We start from the raw sequence: 13989 nt of genomic DNA on the forward strand, positions 1-13989 counted from the left end.
AAGTATCTTTGATTTAATATTCTCTTAAAGATATTTAAATTAGTTTGTTTTTATTGCTTGATTGGCAATATATGAGAAATTTTTTCATGATTATTTCATGTGAATTCTTTTTCTGGGTAAACCGTCTGCCACAGAAATTGACACTGCAGAGAGATTAATGTTAAAGAGCTTGTAGAGAAGCTACTAGGTTGCTTTAAAACATTTTTAAGTTACTCTATAGGTAGTGAGTTCATAGAGCATTGTAGTTTCTAAGTTTCTTAATCAGATCCCTCAGAGAAGTTTCAAAGAATTTGTCTTATAAATCCATCTTTGCACAAGTGTAATATTGATTCATATTGGCTTTGCCTAATGGCCTTTGATTCTGTATTCAGTGGAAGATATGAAGCTGAAAAGTAAAAATTTCTTAATATTGGGGACAGGAACACACTGGGCTTCTCATGTTTTCAGTAGTAGTAATTACTGACAGTTCTAATTTGTTTTCAGGTTAGTGTGTGGAACAAATTAGTATGGTTTTAGTAGTTGATTTTGCTTTTACTCTGGGTGGCAGTTTTTTTCATCACACTTTGAACCTTTATGGAATTTGAAAAATTCCATCAGCAGGGTCAGAGAAGGGAGTTGTTGAGGGGTTTTGTTTGTTTTTATGTACTGGGGGGAGTGGTGGGATTGATTTGTGTGTCTGCCCTGCCCCCCTTTTTCAAGCAAATTCCTATGTTTACCAAAAGTACATGCTGTATATTTTGTTCCCCCTTTGTGTGTTTATAGTATTTTGAAGGATAAGTGAATTGGGTATTTGTATGTGGGGATATTAAAAGTTATGGCTGCTCTCTTTATGGAAGGGAAAAACAAATGAAGTTAATGCACTTCTTTTCCTAGCTCAGAAGTCACTGTGATGTATATTTTTTTAATGAAATTTAGGAATAAAGCTGTTGTTGCAATTGTATAATTAGTTTCAAAATGCTGCTTCTCTTATCATTAGTCTAGTAACTGTTAAAACTGTTTTCTGCAAACTGCATTTTACAGAATTTAAACTCTGAAACTATCAACTTTTATAGTTAAACATTGTATAAAATAAACTATACTATCATAAACAGTTTGTTTTTGTATTTTTTAAATCATTGTATTAGCTTATTCGGCCTTTATTTTTATTAAAAGCTAAATAATGAAGATAATTAAAATAAAACTTTTATTTTACCCATGGGGATACAGAAATTGTATTAGGAAAAAACTGAGCAAAGAGTTTAACAATGCTGAACTTCTTTTAAGAATTTAGCCAACAGTGACAATTTCCAGGTTTAGGAATAAGTTCTAGTGTAATTGTTTAATCATAGTGCTTCACATTGCAAGGTGTCTTTTGCCTCAGCAGACTTTTAAGGTTATACATGGAATTTGCATTACTGTCAACTGGAATGCTACTATTTGCTTTTTAATTCCTCCAAATTTCTCAGCAGCGGGAACACTGTATTATATTCTGTGCCTGCCAGCTTTAATATAACACTTACCATTGTAAAGCCATATAAATGTTAATTGAGTTTGTAAAACAGATTGTCTAGTTTTTGGTTTCTTGTTTATTTTTGCTTTTATTTAAATTAGACATATTTAGGGAAAATGAACCTAGTTAACTTGAGAGTTAGTCACTGAAAATATATATGCTTAAGTAAAAATGTTCTGACCATTCAGTGGTTTATATGTGTTAGCAGGTGAATATTATTAAACTCTCAAATTCTGGAGTGTTTTTAAATGTTTTATTAAGCCAGGAGAATATGTAAAATGTGAGTGCTTCATATGGACTGTGCAAATTTGTTATTAAAATACTTTTAGTTTCAATGTGCTTTTTCTATTTTCATTGCTTTCTAGGTTTCTTTCCTAAACATATTTCCTAACCTAGTACTGTGTTTCTTTTTTAAGTGCGGATTCATAATTTTTACACCTCCCCCACCCCACCAAGTCCTCTCAATACCCAAAATGTCCTAGTTCCAGTTTACATCTTTGCCACAAATTTTAGCTATGGTTTCTTTTATCAAATTAGCAGATCAGAGCAGTTGTGTACTAATAGGTGCAGTTGTACAATATTATGAATATACTTAATGCCACTGAATATTCTTAAATGGCTAAAATTTTACATTTGGTTGTGTCTGTGTTTTATCAAAATAAAAAATGGAGTCTGACTTAATCTTGAGTGGGGAAGAATCAATTAGATTAGACATAATTGTACTTAGATGAAAAGCAGCTTTATTAACATTATAAGCATATAATTCACTTGAATTTGTAGCTCATAATATTAGCTATGACTTAGTCTTCTTAAAAATAAACTTTTTTCTACCATGTAAAACCTAGCCTTCCCTTAGACTTTTGAAAAGTATTATATTTTGATCCCTGAGAGATATAAAAAGGGAGCTGGACTCCAGTGATATCATTTGCCTGATAGCTGGGTCTTAATACACCTCTGTCCACAAAAACTGGTCCACGACCACCTCCAGGTCCTTCCTGTACAGCTTTTACAAGAGGATAAATATATTTGTTTGTTGATTCAGACTCAGATTCAATTACTTCTCTGGCATAATCCTGAAATTCCTTCTCCTTTTCAGCCACAAGAGCTTCAGTAAGTCTGCAGTACTCTAGTTCTGCTTGTTTTGCTTGCAGTGCATTAAATTTATTTTTGGCCTATTTGGGAAGGAAAGAAAAAATATACTTTGTATTAGTAAAAAAAAAAAAATCAATTTTCTAAATATATGTAGCATTTGAAGTTGTAGATAGAGCTTTCTAAACTCACTGATATTTGACAAGTCCTGACTTAACTATATACTATAGTTTATTTCAGAAATTCTCCCATGCTTCTCACAATAGTATCATGTTCAAAGTAGTGGCTCAGTATTATGTGATGGTACATCTTCAAACAATGCAGCATGCAATTAAGATCAAAAATCAAATAACCAAGTTTAAAATCCTGTTTCTACCATTTAGAAGATGTGACTTTTGACAAGTGTAGAAGACATACCAATCGCTGTCCCCATCCATCCACTGTCCTGAAGGAATGCACCCAAACCCACTGTCCCAAATCAGCCAGATAGACCATGTGACTCAGCCACGTAAGATTAAGTCGGCAATGAATATCTGAATTAAGTGGTTAAACCAGTTACATTCTCTTTCCTAAGAATTTGAAGTTGGAACAAGTGACATTTATCAGTATTGGAGCTAGGTAGAATAAGTAAGCAATCTACCTACCAAAAACCAGTTTACTAACATTTCATAATTTTTTTCTTTTAACTTTATAATTTACACAACCATTGTTCTTTTAATTGCTCATATGAGGTGACTAATGGGTTTTTAAAGATTTCTATAAAGTTTTGGTTGACACCTTTTCATTGTGTCTTCTCAGAAGCATTTTAAGAAATGCTGAGTTTATCAAAAATCAAGATTTTTGTCTACTTATGAATATATTTAGTATTCATGAAAGTATATTTCAAACTCAGTAACCAACACTTAAGCATAAAATAGTAGCTTAAACCTGATAGATCTACCAGGAATTGAAATTTGTGAGGAAATAAAACAACCATATGAATACAAAATACCAAATTTTTGTTAGTGCTACATTTCAAAACAGGCTTTCATGCTATTTGTTGAATAGGGGATAGGATACTAGGAGTTTGAAAAAATAGAAAATGACATTCAATAACATTAGGAAAAAATCAGAAAAGACTATCTCATCAGTGGTAAAATGCTGTAATTTGGGATCTTAACAAGGAGCAGTTGGGCTATACTGTATTGGTTTGGTAGCAGTTTTGTAGAAAGATATTGAGGGAACAGGTAGAAATATTTGAAGTACAGAAAAGAAATGAGAATGGAAGGAAAGGTAACCATAATGGAATATATGACTGGTCCCTCAAACTTTATATACATTAAGCATAAATACAGATTTGTAAAGAAACTTTTAAAATACTGGTTTAAAATCCTAAAAATTAAAACACATGGGGGTAAAGTAACAAATACCTTTGGAGGATACTAGAGAGCTAATTATTTTGAAAACTCGAAAGTACAGTTAAAGAATCAAATATTTATCCTGTCTTTTAAAATTGTACTTCAGAGAAACTGCTGATCATGAAAATTTCTTTGAAAACTTCAGCAAATCGATGAGAAGGAAGGAGAAAATACTAACATTTTTCCACCTGATGAATTAAATCTAGGTAACAATCATCAAAGGCTGTTTGTATCACACAAAGTGAGACAACAATCATGACATGCCTTCTAATGGAAATACACAACACCAGTTATGAGGAATTTTCACCAAAAAATTGAACCTGAATCTGACCTAAACTAGATTTTACATGAAATGTGAGGAACAATACTACCCTGCAGGGATCCAATCAGCAAAATGCAGACGATAATAATTCTAAAAGATAAGAAACCCTGTTCCTTCAACAAATAAATTGCAAGATAAACATAATGGAGACAAGGCGGGAGAACCTAAGACAAAAACAGAGGATGGGGGTGGAGGAGGAGTTGTTATAGGTTAAAAGAAACTTGAAAGACATATCAATCAACCAAATAGAATATATGGACCCTGTTTTATTCTCAAAACAAAAAACTCTAAAAAATATTCATTGAGACAATCTGGGGGAAATTTAAATGCTGACTGTTAATTGTTTTATATTTTTGAATGTTAATTGTTTTAGATGTTGTAACAGAATTGTGATTATGTTAATTTCTAAAGAGTCCCTGAGTTTTAGAGATAGATACTGAAATATACATTGATAAAATGATATGATATCTGGAATTTGCTTCAAAATAATGTGGCAGATCCTACTTCTGATAATGGCCACATGAGGAGGTTGGCCAATTATTCTCCACATAAAACAAGTTTATTATTAAAAATTATTAAAATCAACCATTTCAGAGCACTGGTAAGTGACCATGTACAGGCAACTACTTGAGAAGTGTTTTTTCATGAAAAACTGCTACTAAATCAGAAGGTAAGAACCGCAAGTTTCTGGCATTCTTTGGAGGGCATTGTTATCCCTCCAGCTCAGGAGGTGAAAACTTGCAATTTAACTGGACAATGATGTCAGATTCTATTTGGGTTGAGTGGCAAAGCAGCTAGAAATTGAAAGGGGAGATTCTGGAATGAGACAGAGAAGAGTTGAAATGATAAACTCTACAGACATCCCTGGCTAATTGATAAAACACATTCACATAGGATACCTCAGGAGCCTGGCAAAAAAAGCCCGGGAGAAATTATGAATTTAGTGTTCTTTGGACTACCACCCTCAACCTGCCCACAGCTTGCATAGCAGGGGTAGGAGTAAAAACATTACTGGCTGAAGGTGTCTGAACATAAACTCTACCCATATTATTGGATGACTGTCAACACCAGTACAGTGAGGAACCCTAGGAGTCGAGGCTTTAAAAAATAAAAGTGAGCAAAACATCAGAGGCTACCTTCTGTGGTGAAAACAGATTTCATAGCTTGCGTCCAGGGAAAGCAGTTGCCTACTAAAACAACAACTCTCAGAACAAAACAGAATCTACAACATACTCTATAAAATGTCAAGTTTTCAACCAAAAATTACTAGACCTGCAAAGAAATAGAAACGTGTTACATTATTCTCAGGAAACAGAAACTAACTTTGAATGAAACTGCATATTGACTTTAGCAATTAGATTTCAAAGCAGTTATTATGAATATATCCAGTGAATTAAAGGAAATATGCTCAGAATGAGTGAGCTGAGAATCTAACCAGAGAAATAGAAACAATATAAAAAATATAAAAAGAATCAAATGAAAACTGTAGAGTTGAAAGTTCAATAATTGAAATGAAAAATTCACTAGATGAGCTCAACATCAGAATCAGTGAATCTGAAGGTAGGTCAATAGAAACTATACCATCTGAAGAACAAAGAGAAAAATATTGACTAAAAATTATCAGAGGTTTCTGGTACAATATCAGATGTCTCTGTGTATGTGCAAATTGGGTCCCTGAAGAAAAAAGGATAAAGAAGCAGGAAAAATATTTGAAGAAATAACAAAAAACTCCCCACATTTGGTGATATTAACTAGCACATCCAAGAGGCACCACAAATCCCAAATAGAAAAAACTCAAGGAAAATACATCACAGTCAATCTGCAGGAAGCCAAAAATGAAGAAAAAACTTCATTTTCAAGAGAAAAATGACACATCACATATAGGGGACAAACAATATGATTGACAGCAGATTTCTAGTCATAAACAGTGAAGGCCAGAAGACACTGGAACAAGCATTCAAAAGGCTGAAAAAAATGATATCCAATAATTTCATATCCAATGAAAAGGCAAGGTAAGGACATCTCCAGAAAAACATTAACTGAAAGAATTTATTGCTAGCCCACCTGTGCTATAAAATGTGCTAAAGGAAGTCTTCAGACTGAATGGAAATGGCCAATAAGCATATGAAAAGATGCTCAACATCACTAATCATGAGGGAAATGCAAATGAAAACCACAATGAGATACCATTTCAAATCCATTATGATAATCAACAACAAACACAGAAAATGTTGAGAATTTGGAGAAACTGGAACCTTTGACCATTGCTGGTCAGAGTGTTAAATGGTACAGTTGCTGTAGAAAACAGTATGGTGGTTCTGAAAAAAATTAAACATATAATTACCATATGATCCAGCAATTCCACTTGTGGGTATATAAGCAAAAGAATTGAAAACAGGGACTCAAACAGATATCTTATACCAATGTGCAGAAGCATTTGCAATAGGCAAAAAATGGGAACAACCCAAATATCTATTGATGGATGTATGGATAAACAAAATGTGGTATATATGTACAATGGAATATTATTCAGCATTAATAAGGAATGAAACTCTGACACATGCAGCAACATGAATGAACCTTAAAGACATAAGCTCAGTGAAATAAGACAGACAAAAAAGGACAAATATTGTATGATTCCACTAATATGTGGTACCTGGAATAAGCAAATTCACAGAGACAAAAAGTAGAACACTGGTTACCAGGAACTGGGAGGAAGGGGAACAGAGAGTTACTGTTTAATGGGTACAGAGCTTCAGAGTAGGATGATGAAAAAGTTATGAAGATGGACAGTGTTGACAGTTGCACCTCAGTGTAAATGTGCTTAATGCCCTTGGACTGTATGATTAAAAATAGAATCAGCGGTCCCCAACCTTTTTGGCACCAGGGACTGGTTTCGTGGAAGACAATTTTTCCACAGACGGGAGGGGGAGGTATGGTTCAGGCAGTAACGTGAGCCATGATTCAGGTGGTAATGCAAGCAATGGGGAGCGATGGGGAGTGGCAAATGAAGCTTCGCTTGCTCGCGCACTGCTCACCTCCTGCTATGTGGCCTGGTTCCTAACATGCCACGGACTGCTACCAGTCTGCGGCCCAGGGGTTGGGGACCCCTGGTTAGAATGGTAAATTTTATGTTATGTATATTTCACCACATTAAAAAAATAAGTTAAAACTCAACAATTAGAAAGAAACCCAGGGCTTCCCTGGTGGTGCAGTGGTTAAGAATCTGCCTGCCAATGCAGGGGACACAGGTTTGAGCCTGGTCCGGGAAGATCCCACATGCCACGGAGCAACTAAGCCCATGCGCCACAACTACTGAGCCTGTGCTCTAGAGCCCACAAGCCACAACTACTGAGCCCGTGTGCCACAACTACTGAAGTCCACGCGCCTAGAGCCCATGCTCTGCAACAACAGAAGCCACCGCAATGAGAAGCCCATGCACCGCAACAAAGAGTAGCCCCCGCTCGCCACAACTAGAGAAAGCCCGTGTGCAGCAACGAAGACCCAATGCAGCCAAAAATAAAATAAATTTAAAAAGAAAAAAGAAAGCAACCCAACTAAAAAATTGGCAAAAGATTTAAATAAACACTTCACAAGGCACACAAATGACTAAAAAGTACATGAAAAGATGTTCAATATCTTTAGTCATTAGGGAAATGCAAAATAACACCATGAGATAACACTATACTAGAATAGTTAAAAATTAAAGGATGGCAGTAACAAGTGTTAGCAAGGATGTGGGGCAACTTGTCCTTGCACTCATTGCTGGTAGGAATGGAAAATGGTACAGCTATTCTGGAAAACAGTTTTTAGACACAAATGATTGGATGCCAGGTCCTCCAAACATGTTCTAAAATCTCTGGGACCCCCACTCACCTCAAATATGAAACCTATGTGATCCCAATCAACATATTCTCTGGGTAGTGGTTTTAAAGAGGGGGAAAAAGTAAAGGAAGCATCATGGCCTGTCATTTGCATTTGTATTTTCTTTCATATTTATCAAAACACAATAGAAACTAAAGAAGGATAAATAGTTGTGCAAAAGACATAAACCTAGTGTGAGAACTTCAATACCCATAAAAACAAAAACTAACTCCACATTTTTAATACATTTTATTGTGTCATAACCATAATGACCATCTGTTCTTACTTGATAAAGGAAACTGCTTTGGGAAACAGAAAACTATCATGAACTCTATATTACATATTTATTGCTAAAAGAAGTATAAACATTTAGGAATAATTACCATTTGCTGAATATGGGCATCTTGAACTTCTCGACGTTCTTTATCAGCTTTCCGTTTTTTCTCCTTTTCATGCTCCCAGAAAATCTGGTCTGCTTTCAGGATAGCTAACAATTGTTCTTTAGCCTCTATTTTTCTTTGTCTTTCTTCTTCCTCTTTATTTTTCATCTAGATGATAAAAGGCAAAGGAAAAAATTAAAACCATTTTTAGCAACCAACAGCCTTCAATAAGGCACAAAGTTAGAAAGCTCTAAGCAGAAAGTCAGCCAGGAGGAATGCAGGGGCAGAAAATTGGACACACATGGACTGATTTCCACATGGCCAGTTTACTTTGATTTTGTTCTATTTCCTTAATATCAAGAAACACAATAAAAAACGTAAGTAGAATGATACTGGTTTTAAAAAAACACAGGAACAGAAAAGCAAGACCATCTCAGGGTAGGGAAATATTTGTAAGGTAAAAAATTAATTGCTACAATGTTTATAAAGTATCCAATTTATATCTTATGACAGTCAGTCATGTAGGAGATAAATTCTGAAGGATTAAGATATACAGAAACACAATGGGGTAATTTTTACTTGATTTGTCTTAAAAACATTCAAACGAAAGGTATATTAAATGAATAACTTTTTGCACTTCAGATGGTTCTGAAACAGAAGAGATTATTATTACTTTGCATCTATAAAAATCTTATTTTGTAATTGTCTACCATGTCATCTTCTGTTAGAAAGTAAACATGGGGCTTCCCTGGTGGCGCAGTGGTTGAGAATCTGCCTGCTAATGCAGGGGACACGGGTTCGAGCCCTGGTCTGGGAAGATCCCACATGCCACGGAGCAGCTGGGCCCGTGAGCCACAATTGCTGAGCCTGCGCGTCTGGAGCCTGTGCCCCGCGACGGGAGGGGCCGCGATAGAGAAAGGCCCGCGCACCGCGATGAAGGGCGGTCCCCGCACCGCGATGAAGAGTGGCCCCCGCTTGCCGCAACTGGAGAAAGCCCTCGCACGAACCGAAGACCCAACACAGCCAAAAAATAAATAAATAAATAAATAAATAAGAAAATCCTTTAAAAAAAAAAAAAAAAAGTTTAAAAAAAAAAAAAAGAAAGTAAACATGGTCTGATTTCAAAACTATAGGAAGATAATTTATACATTGTTTTTCAAATCTGCTCGTTTTTGTCAGGGAGGCAGAGGGAGTATATTAGTAGGAAGTTAGGAGAAACTACAGTGTAAAGGGCTCAAATTTGTTTTTTGATTTTTATTTGTCATCATTGAATTGCTTACCACAAGAGCTCTATGTTCTGCAATTGCTTTTAATTCTGCTTTGCTTTTTTCATACTTTTCTCTTTCTCTTTTTTCCCATTCAGCCTCAGCTTCTGCAATATCTCTAGCAATAATCAAATCTTCATTGTCAAATTTCTCTTTCATTAGTTTACTCAGGAAGTTATTTATTCTTTCTCTCCGTTCCTCCATTAGCCTATAACAAAATAACCGTCACTTGTCAAGTCTTCATGAATGGATTTTTTATGGAGCCAATATACTATATTTAGAGAGTCAGATATTTTATAGTCTTTTACAAGACTGAAAGGCAGCCCCATCGCTCCTTTCATATATTAAGTGGAAATTATTTTTAATACTTTATTTTATACTTTATTTTTAGAATAAAGTCTATTCTAAAAATCCAAAGGGAATAATGCATATAGTATGATCTTGTGTATGTGTGTGTATAGGAAATAAAGTGTAAAATTCTCCACATGAAAAATATTTTTAAATACTTTATTAGACTATCCTACTTGCTCTAATATTGAAGGCATAGATTATAAAAATAAGTCAAAGGCCTTTCTTTAAATGTAACCTCAAAAACAGAAGAAGCTATCAAAATCCTGAATAAATTCATCCTTACTATGCCCTGTCTGCAATCTATTCATAGCACTTTATTGACTTCATCTGTCTATATGAAGATAAATAACTCTCCTTTTACACTGTGAGATTTCCAAGGTCAGAGACAGGGTAAGTCCTCTCTCTAGTTCAGGGCCAGGCATGGTGCCTGGTACATCATCAACAATAACTACATGTTTGTTAAAGGAATGGGGGCATTTTCGTTAAGGAAATTGGGCAAAATATACTTTTAAATGTAATTGTGACATATTCACCGATTATTGAGTGAATTTGCAAAGCAACATGGGAGAAACAATGAGAAAGGACACAGCACATGCCCCAGGGGAATGACAATCTAAAGTGGAGAAAAGACAATTATGTAAATAACTATGCAGGCAAAGGGTGATAAATGCCATGAGAAAGCTAGAAAATGATGTGGGCAAATGAGAAAAAAGGAAGGCTTCATGGAAAAGGTGACATTTCATCTAGGCTTTCAAAAACAATATTTTAAACACTCTGATTACCTACTATGTGCCAGGGACTATTCCAGGTACTGGGACATAACAGTAAACAAAACATTAAAAATCTCTACTTTCATGGAGCTTTCACAGTAGTTGGGGGGTAGAGAGACAGCAAACAAAATAAATAATTAAAATAGTGCTGTATCATGCAACAAAGAAAAAGAAAGCAGTTAAAGTGATAAGCAACGTGGGGTGTGGGCTTGTAATTTTAAATAACATTGTCAGGGATGGCCTGAATGAGAAGGCAATATTTGAGTAATGATCTGAAAGAGTTAAAGGAGGTGAGCATTCCCCAAAGAGGGTACAGGAGAAGTCCAGTGTGAGTGACAAAGAGGGAAAGAAGGAGAGAACAGTAAGAGATGAGGTTTGAGAGAGGAGGCTGGGGTCAGCTGGGAATTAGGATGGATGTAGAGCCTTATGGGCCATAGTCAAGACTCTAAGTGTGATATAAAGCCATCAGAGGGTTTTGCACAAGTGAAAAGCATGGTCTAGACAGAAACACGATGTACTGTAAGTCTCCTCCCTCATCTCACCCCAAACTGCTCAATAAGGTAAGCAATGACCTCTAAATCTGATGGGTGCTTCATTTTTAAAATCTCATTTAATCCCTCTAGTGATCTAACACTGATGACTGCTCTCTTCTTACTGAGTATCCACCCCCACTCCCTTGCTGTTTCTCTGCTTTTCCTCCATTCTCTGGAAACTATTCCTTGGTCTTCATATTATCTTCATTCTCCATTTGACCTTTAACTATGGATTTCCCTAGGGACTATGTCACCTTCATTTCTTACCTACTCCCCCTAGGTGAGCTCACCTGTATCCACAGTTCCAATTCCCACTTGTACATCAATGGCTCACAAAGCCACCTCCAGCTCATACCCCTCTCCTAAAGCAGAGATTTTCAGTATTTCCAACCATCTATCTACCACACAGATGTCATCAATATTCCAAGGGAACCCCAACTCACATGCTCCAAGCTGAAATCACCATGTCACTAAACGCCCTGACATAAATAATGAGACCTTTTTCCTAAAGACTACTCTCATATCACAACTTCTGATTTAAAATAAAATAATTTCAGACAGTGCTTTATTAATCACAAAAATTATTTTAGAAGCTGACCTGTGTGTTTCAGCTTCCTTTTCTTTCCCCATTTGTGTAAGACGCTTTTTTGCTTTGATAAATTTTCTAATCTTTTCATCTTCTTCCTCTTGCTGCTGCCGTTCTACAGCTTTGATGGTATTTTTATCATTCAAATGTTCCTTGGAGGAAAAAATTGTGTATTATCCTATCACAAAGAAAAGTATCTTTCAATGTATAGGTATCTAATACGATATCAAATGTCAAATGGTCACAGCTTCTAATACAATTATTTCTCTCTTGGAAGTTTATCCCAAGGAGATAATCAGAGCTGGACATTACGTTTTATGTACCTACCATGCACTTCACCTCAAAGTTATTTATAATAGTGAAAATTGGAAACAACCTCTAAATAGTCAATAATGGAGAAACGGTTAAATAAATTACACTCTCAAAGACATGGGAAGATACAAATAACATAATCAGTAAGTAGGAGAAAAAAGCAGAATATAAAACACTACCATGGAGTATTTTAGTTTTGCAAATATATATAAATACAAGTTTATAATGAATGTATAACTGGAAGAAATGTGTCAAATGTTAACAGTAGGTACCTCTAGGGTATGAGATTATAGGTGACTTTCACATCTTAATTTTCTGTATTTCTTTTCAAATATCTCATTTCTTTACAAATATGAATTTAAAATAATTCTATAATCAGAAAAAATACCGTAAATATGTATACATTCATTTAATGTTTGAATAGTTAATATAGTCATATGCTACACAAATTTACAATATTTTAAAAACACACAGTGTAAAGCGTCCTTCCTACCACATCCACCATCTGCCTATTCCTAATTCCACCCACCAGACTCAATTACTGTGAAACTACTTTCTTGTCCAGGCTTTCTTTTTGTGCATATACAAAAAATTATACAGATGTATATTCTAATTAAAAAATGTTTAATAGGTCAGTTTTTTAACAAAGAATAAAAATCTGTTCATATCAGCATATTTTTTTAAATTAGAGCATCACTTCAGAAAGTCCAATATAAATCAGAGGGGTTCTAGAATTCTACAACCTGATCTGCATTAGCCATCATAAAAATAGGTATCTTTGGGCTTCCCTGGTGGCGCAGTGGTTGAGAATCTGCCTGCCAATGCAGGGGACACGGGTTCGAGCCCTGGTCTGGGAAGATCCCACATGCCGCGGAGCTACTAGGCCCGTGAGCCACAACTGCTGAGCCTGCGCATCTGGAGCCTGTGCTCCGCAACAAGAGAGGCCACGACAGTGAGAGGCCCGCGCACCGCGATGAAGAGTGGCCCCCGCTTGCCGCAACTGGAGAAAGCCCTCGCACAGAAACGAAGACCCAACACAGCCAAAAAATAAATAAATAAATTAATTAATTAATTAAAAAAAAATAGGTGTCTTTGAACACAACAGCCTGGATACATAGATGTATCAGTGCTTTCTGTTACTATAAGTAGAAATCAATTCAAGGTAAAAGTTATTAGGTATAATATTTAATATTCCACTGTATTTATAACTCAGGGTCTACTATGTACCTACTACTCTTAAGTACTCTTTTATTTTATGGGATATTACTTTTCAAAGCTGTAATCTGGTTAGGAGATATATTAGTTGACATGAAAAGGTAATGAAAATATCAAACTCTTAAAAGTGATTGTTTTGAATTATTTCTTAAAAACTTTATTTTACTGTTTTTTTCTAAGTTTATTGTAAATGTTCATACAGATTTTTTTATAATAAGAAAAGCCCAGAGTTAACACAAAGTTAATCCTGATTTTTAAAAATTGAAAGCCTCAGCTCAAGATCACATGGCTAGTAAGTAGCAGAGTTAGCATACAAAACAAGGTCTGTCCTATTCCAAAGTGACTTGGAAAGATAAAAATATTATATCCATGAACCAAGAATAAGATTTTATGCAAAAGGAATAATAATATTACAA

At 35.2% G+C, this 13989-nt stretch overlaps 1 protein-coding gene across 1 annotated transcript in view; it reads right to left on the reverse strand.

The window, feature by feature from the left end:
• Positions 1 to 2232: 2232 nt before the first annotated feature.
• CFAP210 (cilia and flagella associated protein 210) overlaps positions 2233 to 13989 on the reverse strand; it is a 38778-nt gene continuing 27021 nt past the window's right edge. Inside the window, exons 6-9 of the mRNA XM_007183246.2 lie at positions 12059 to 12198; positions 9822 to 10014; positions 8545 to 8709; positions 2233 to 2661 (exon numbers count right to left, since the gene is read on the reverse strand). Of these exons, the coding sequence (XP_007183308.1) occupies positions 2317 to 2661; positions 8545 to 8709; positions 9822 to 10014; positions 12059 to 12198 (843 nt within the window). The 3' untranslated portion in view covers positions 2233 to 2316. The remainder of the gene's footprint in view (positions 2662 to 8544; positions 8710 to 9821; positions 10015 to 12058; positions 12199 to 13989) is intronic.

Source organism: Balaenoptera acutorostrata, chromosome 8, assembly GCF_949987535.1.
Source record: "Balaenoptera acutorostrata chromosome 8, mBalAcu1.1, whole genome shotgun sequence".
Taxonomy (NCBI): domain Eukaryota; kingdom Metazoa; phylum Chordata; class Mammalia; order Artiodactyla; family Balaenopteridae; genus Balaenoptera; species Balaenoptera acutorostrata.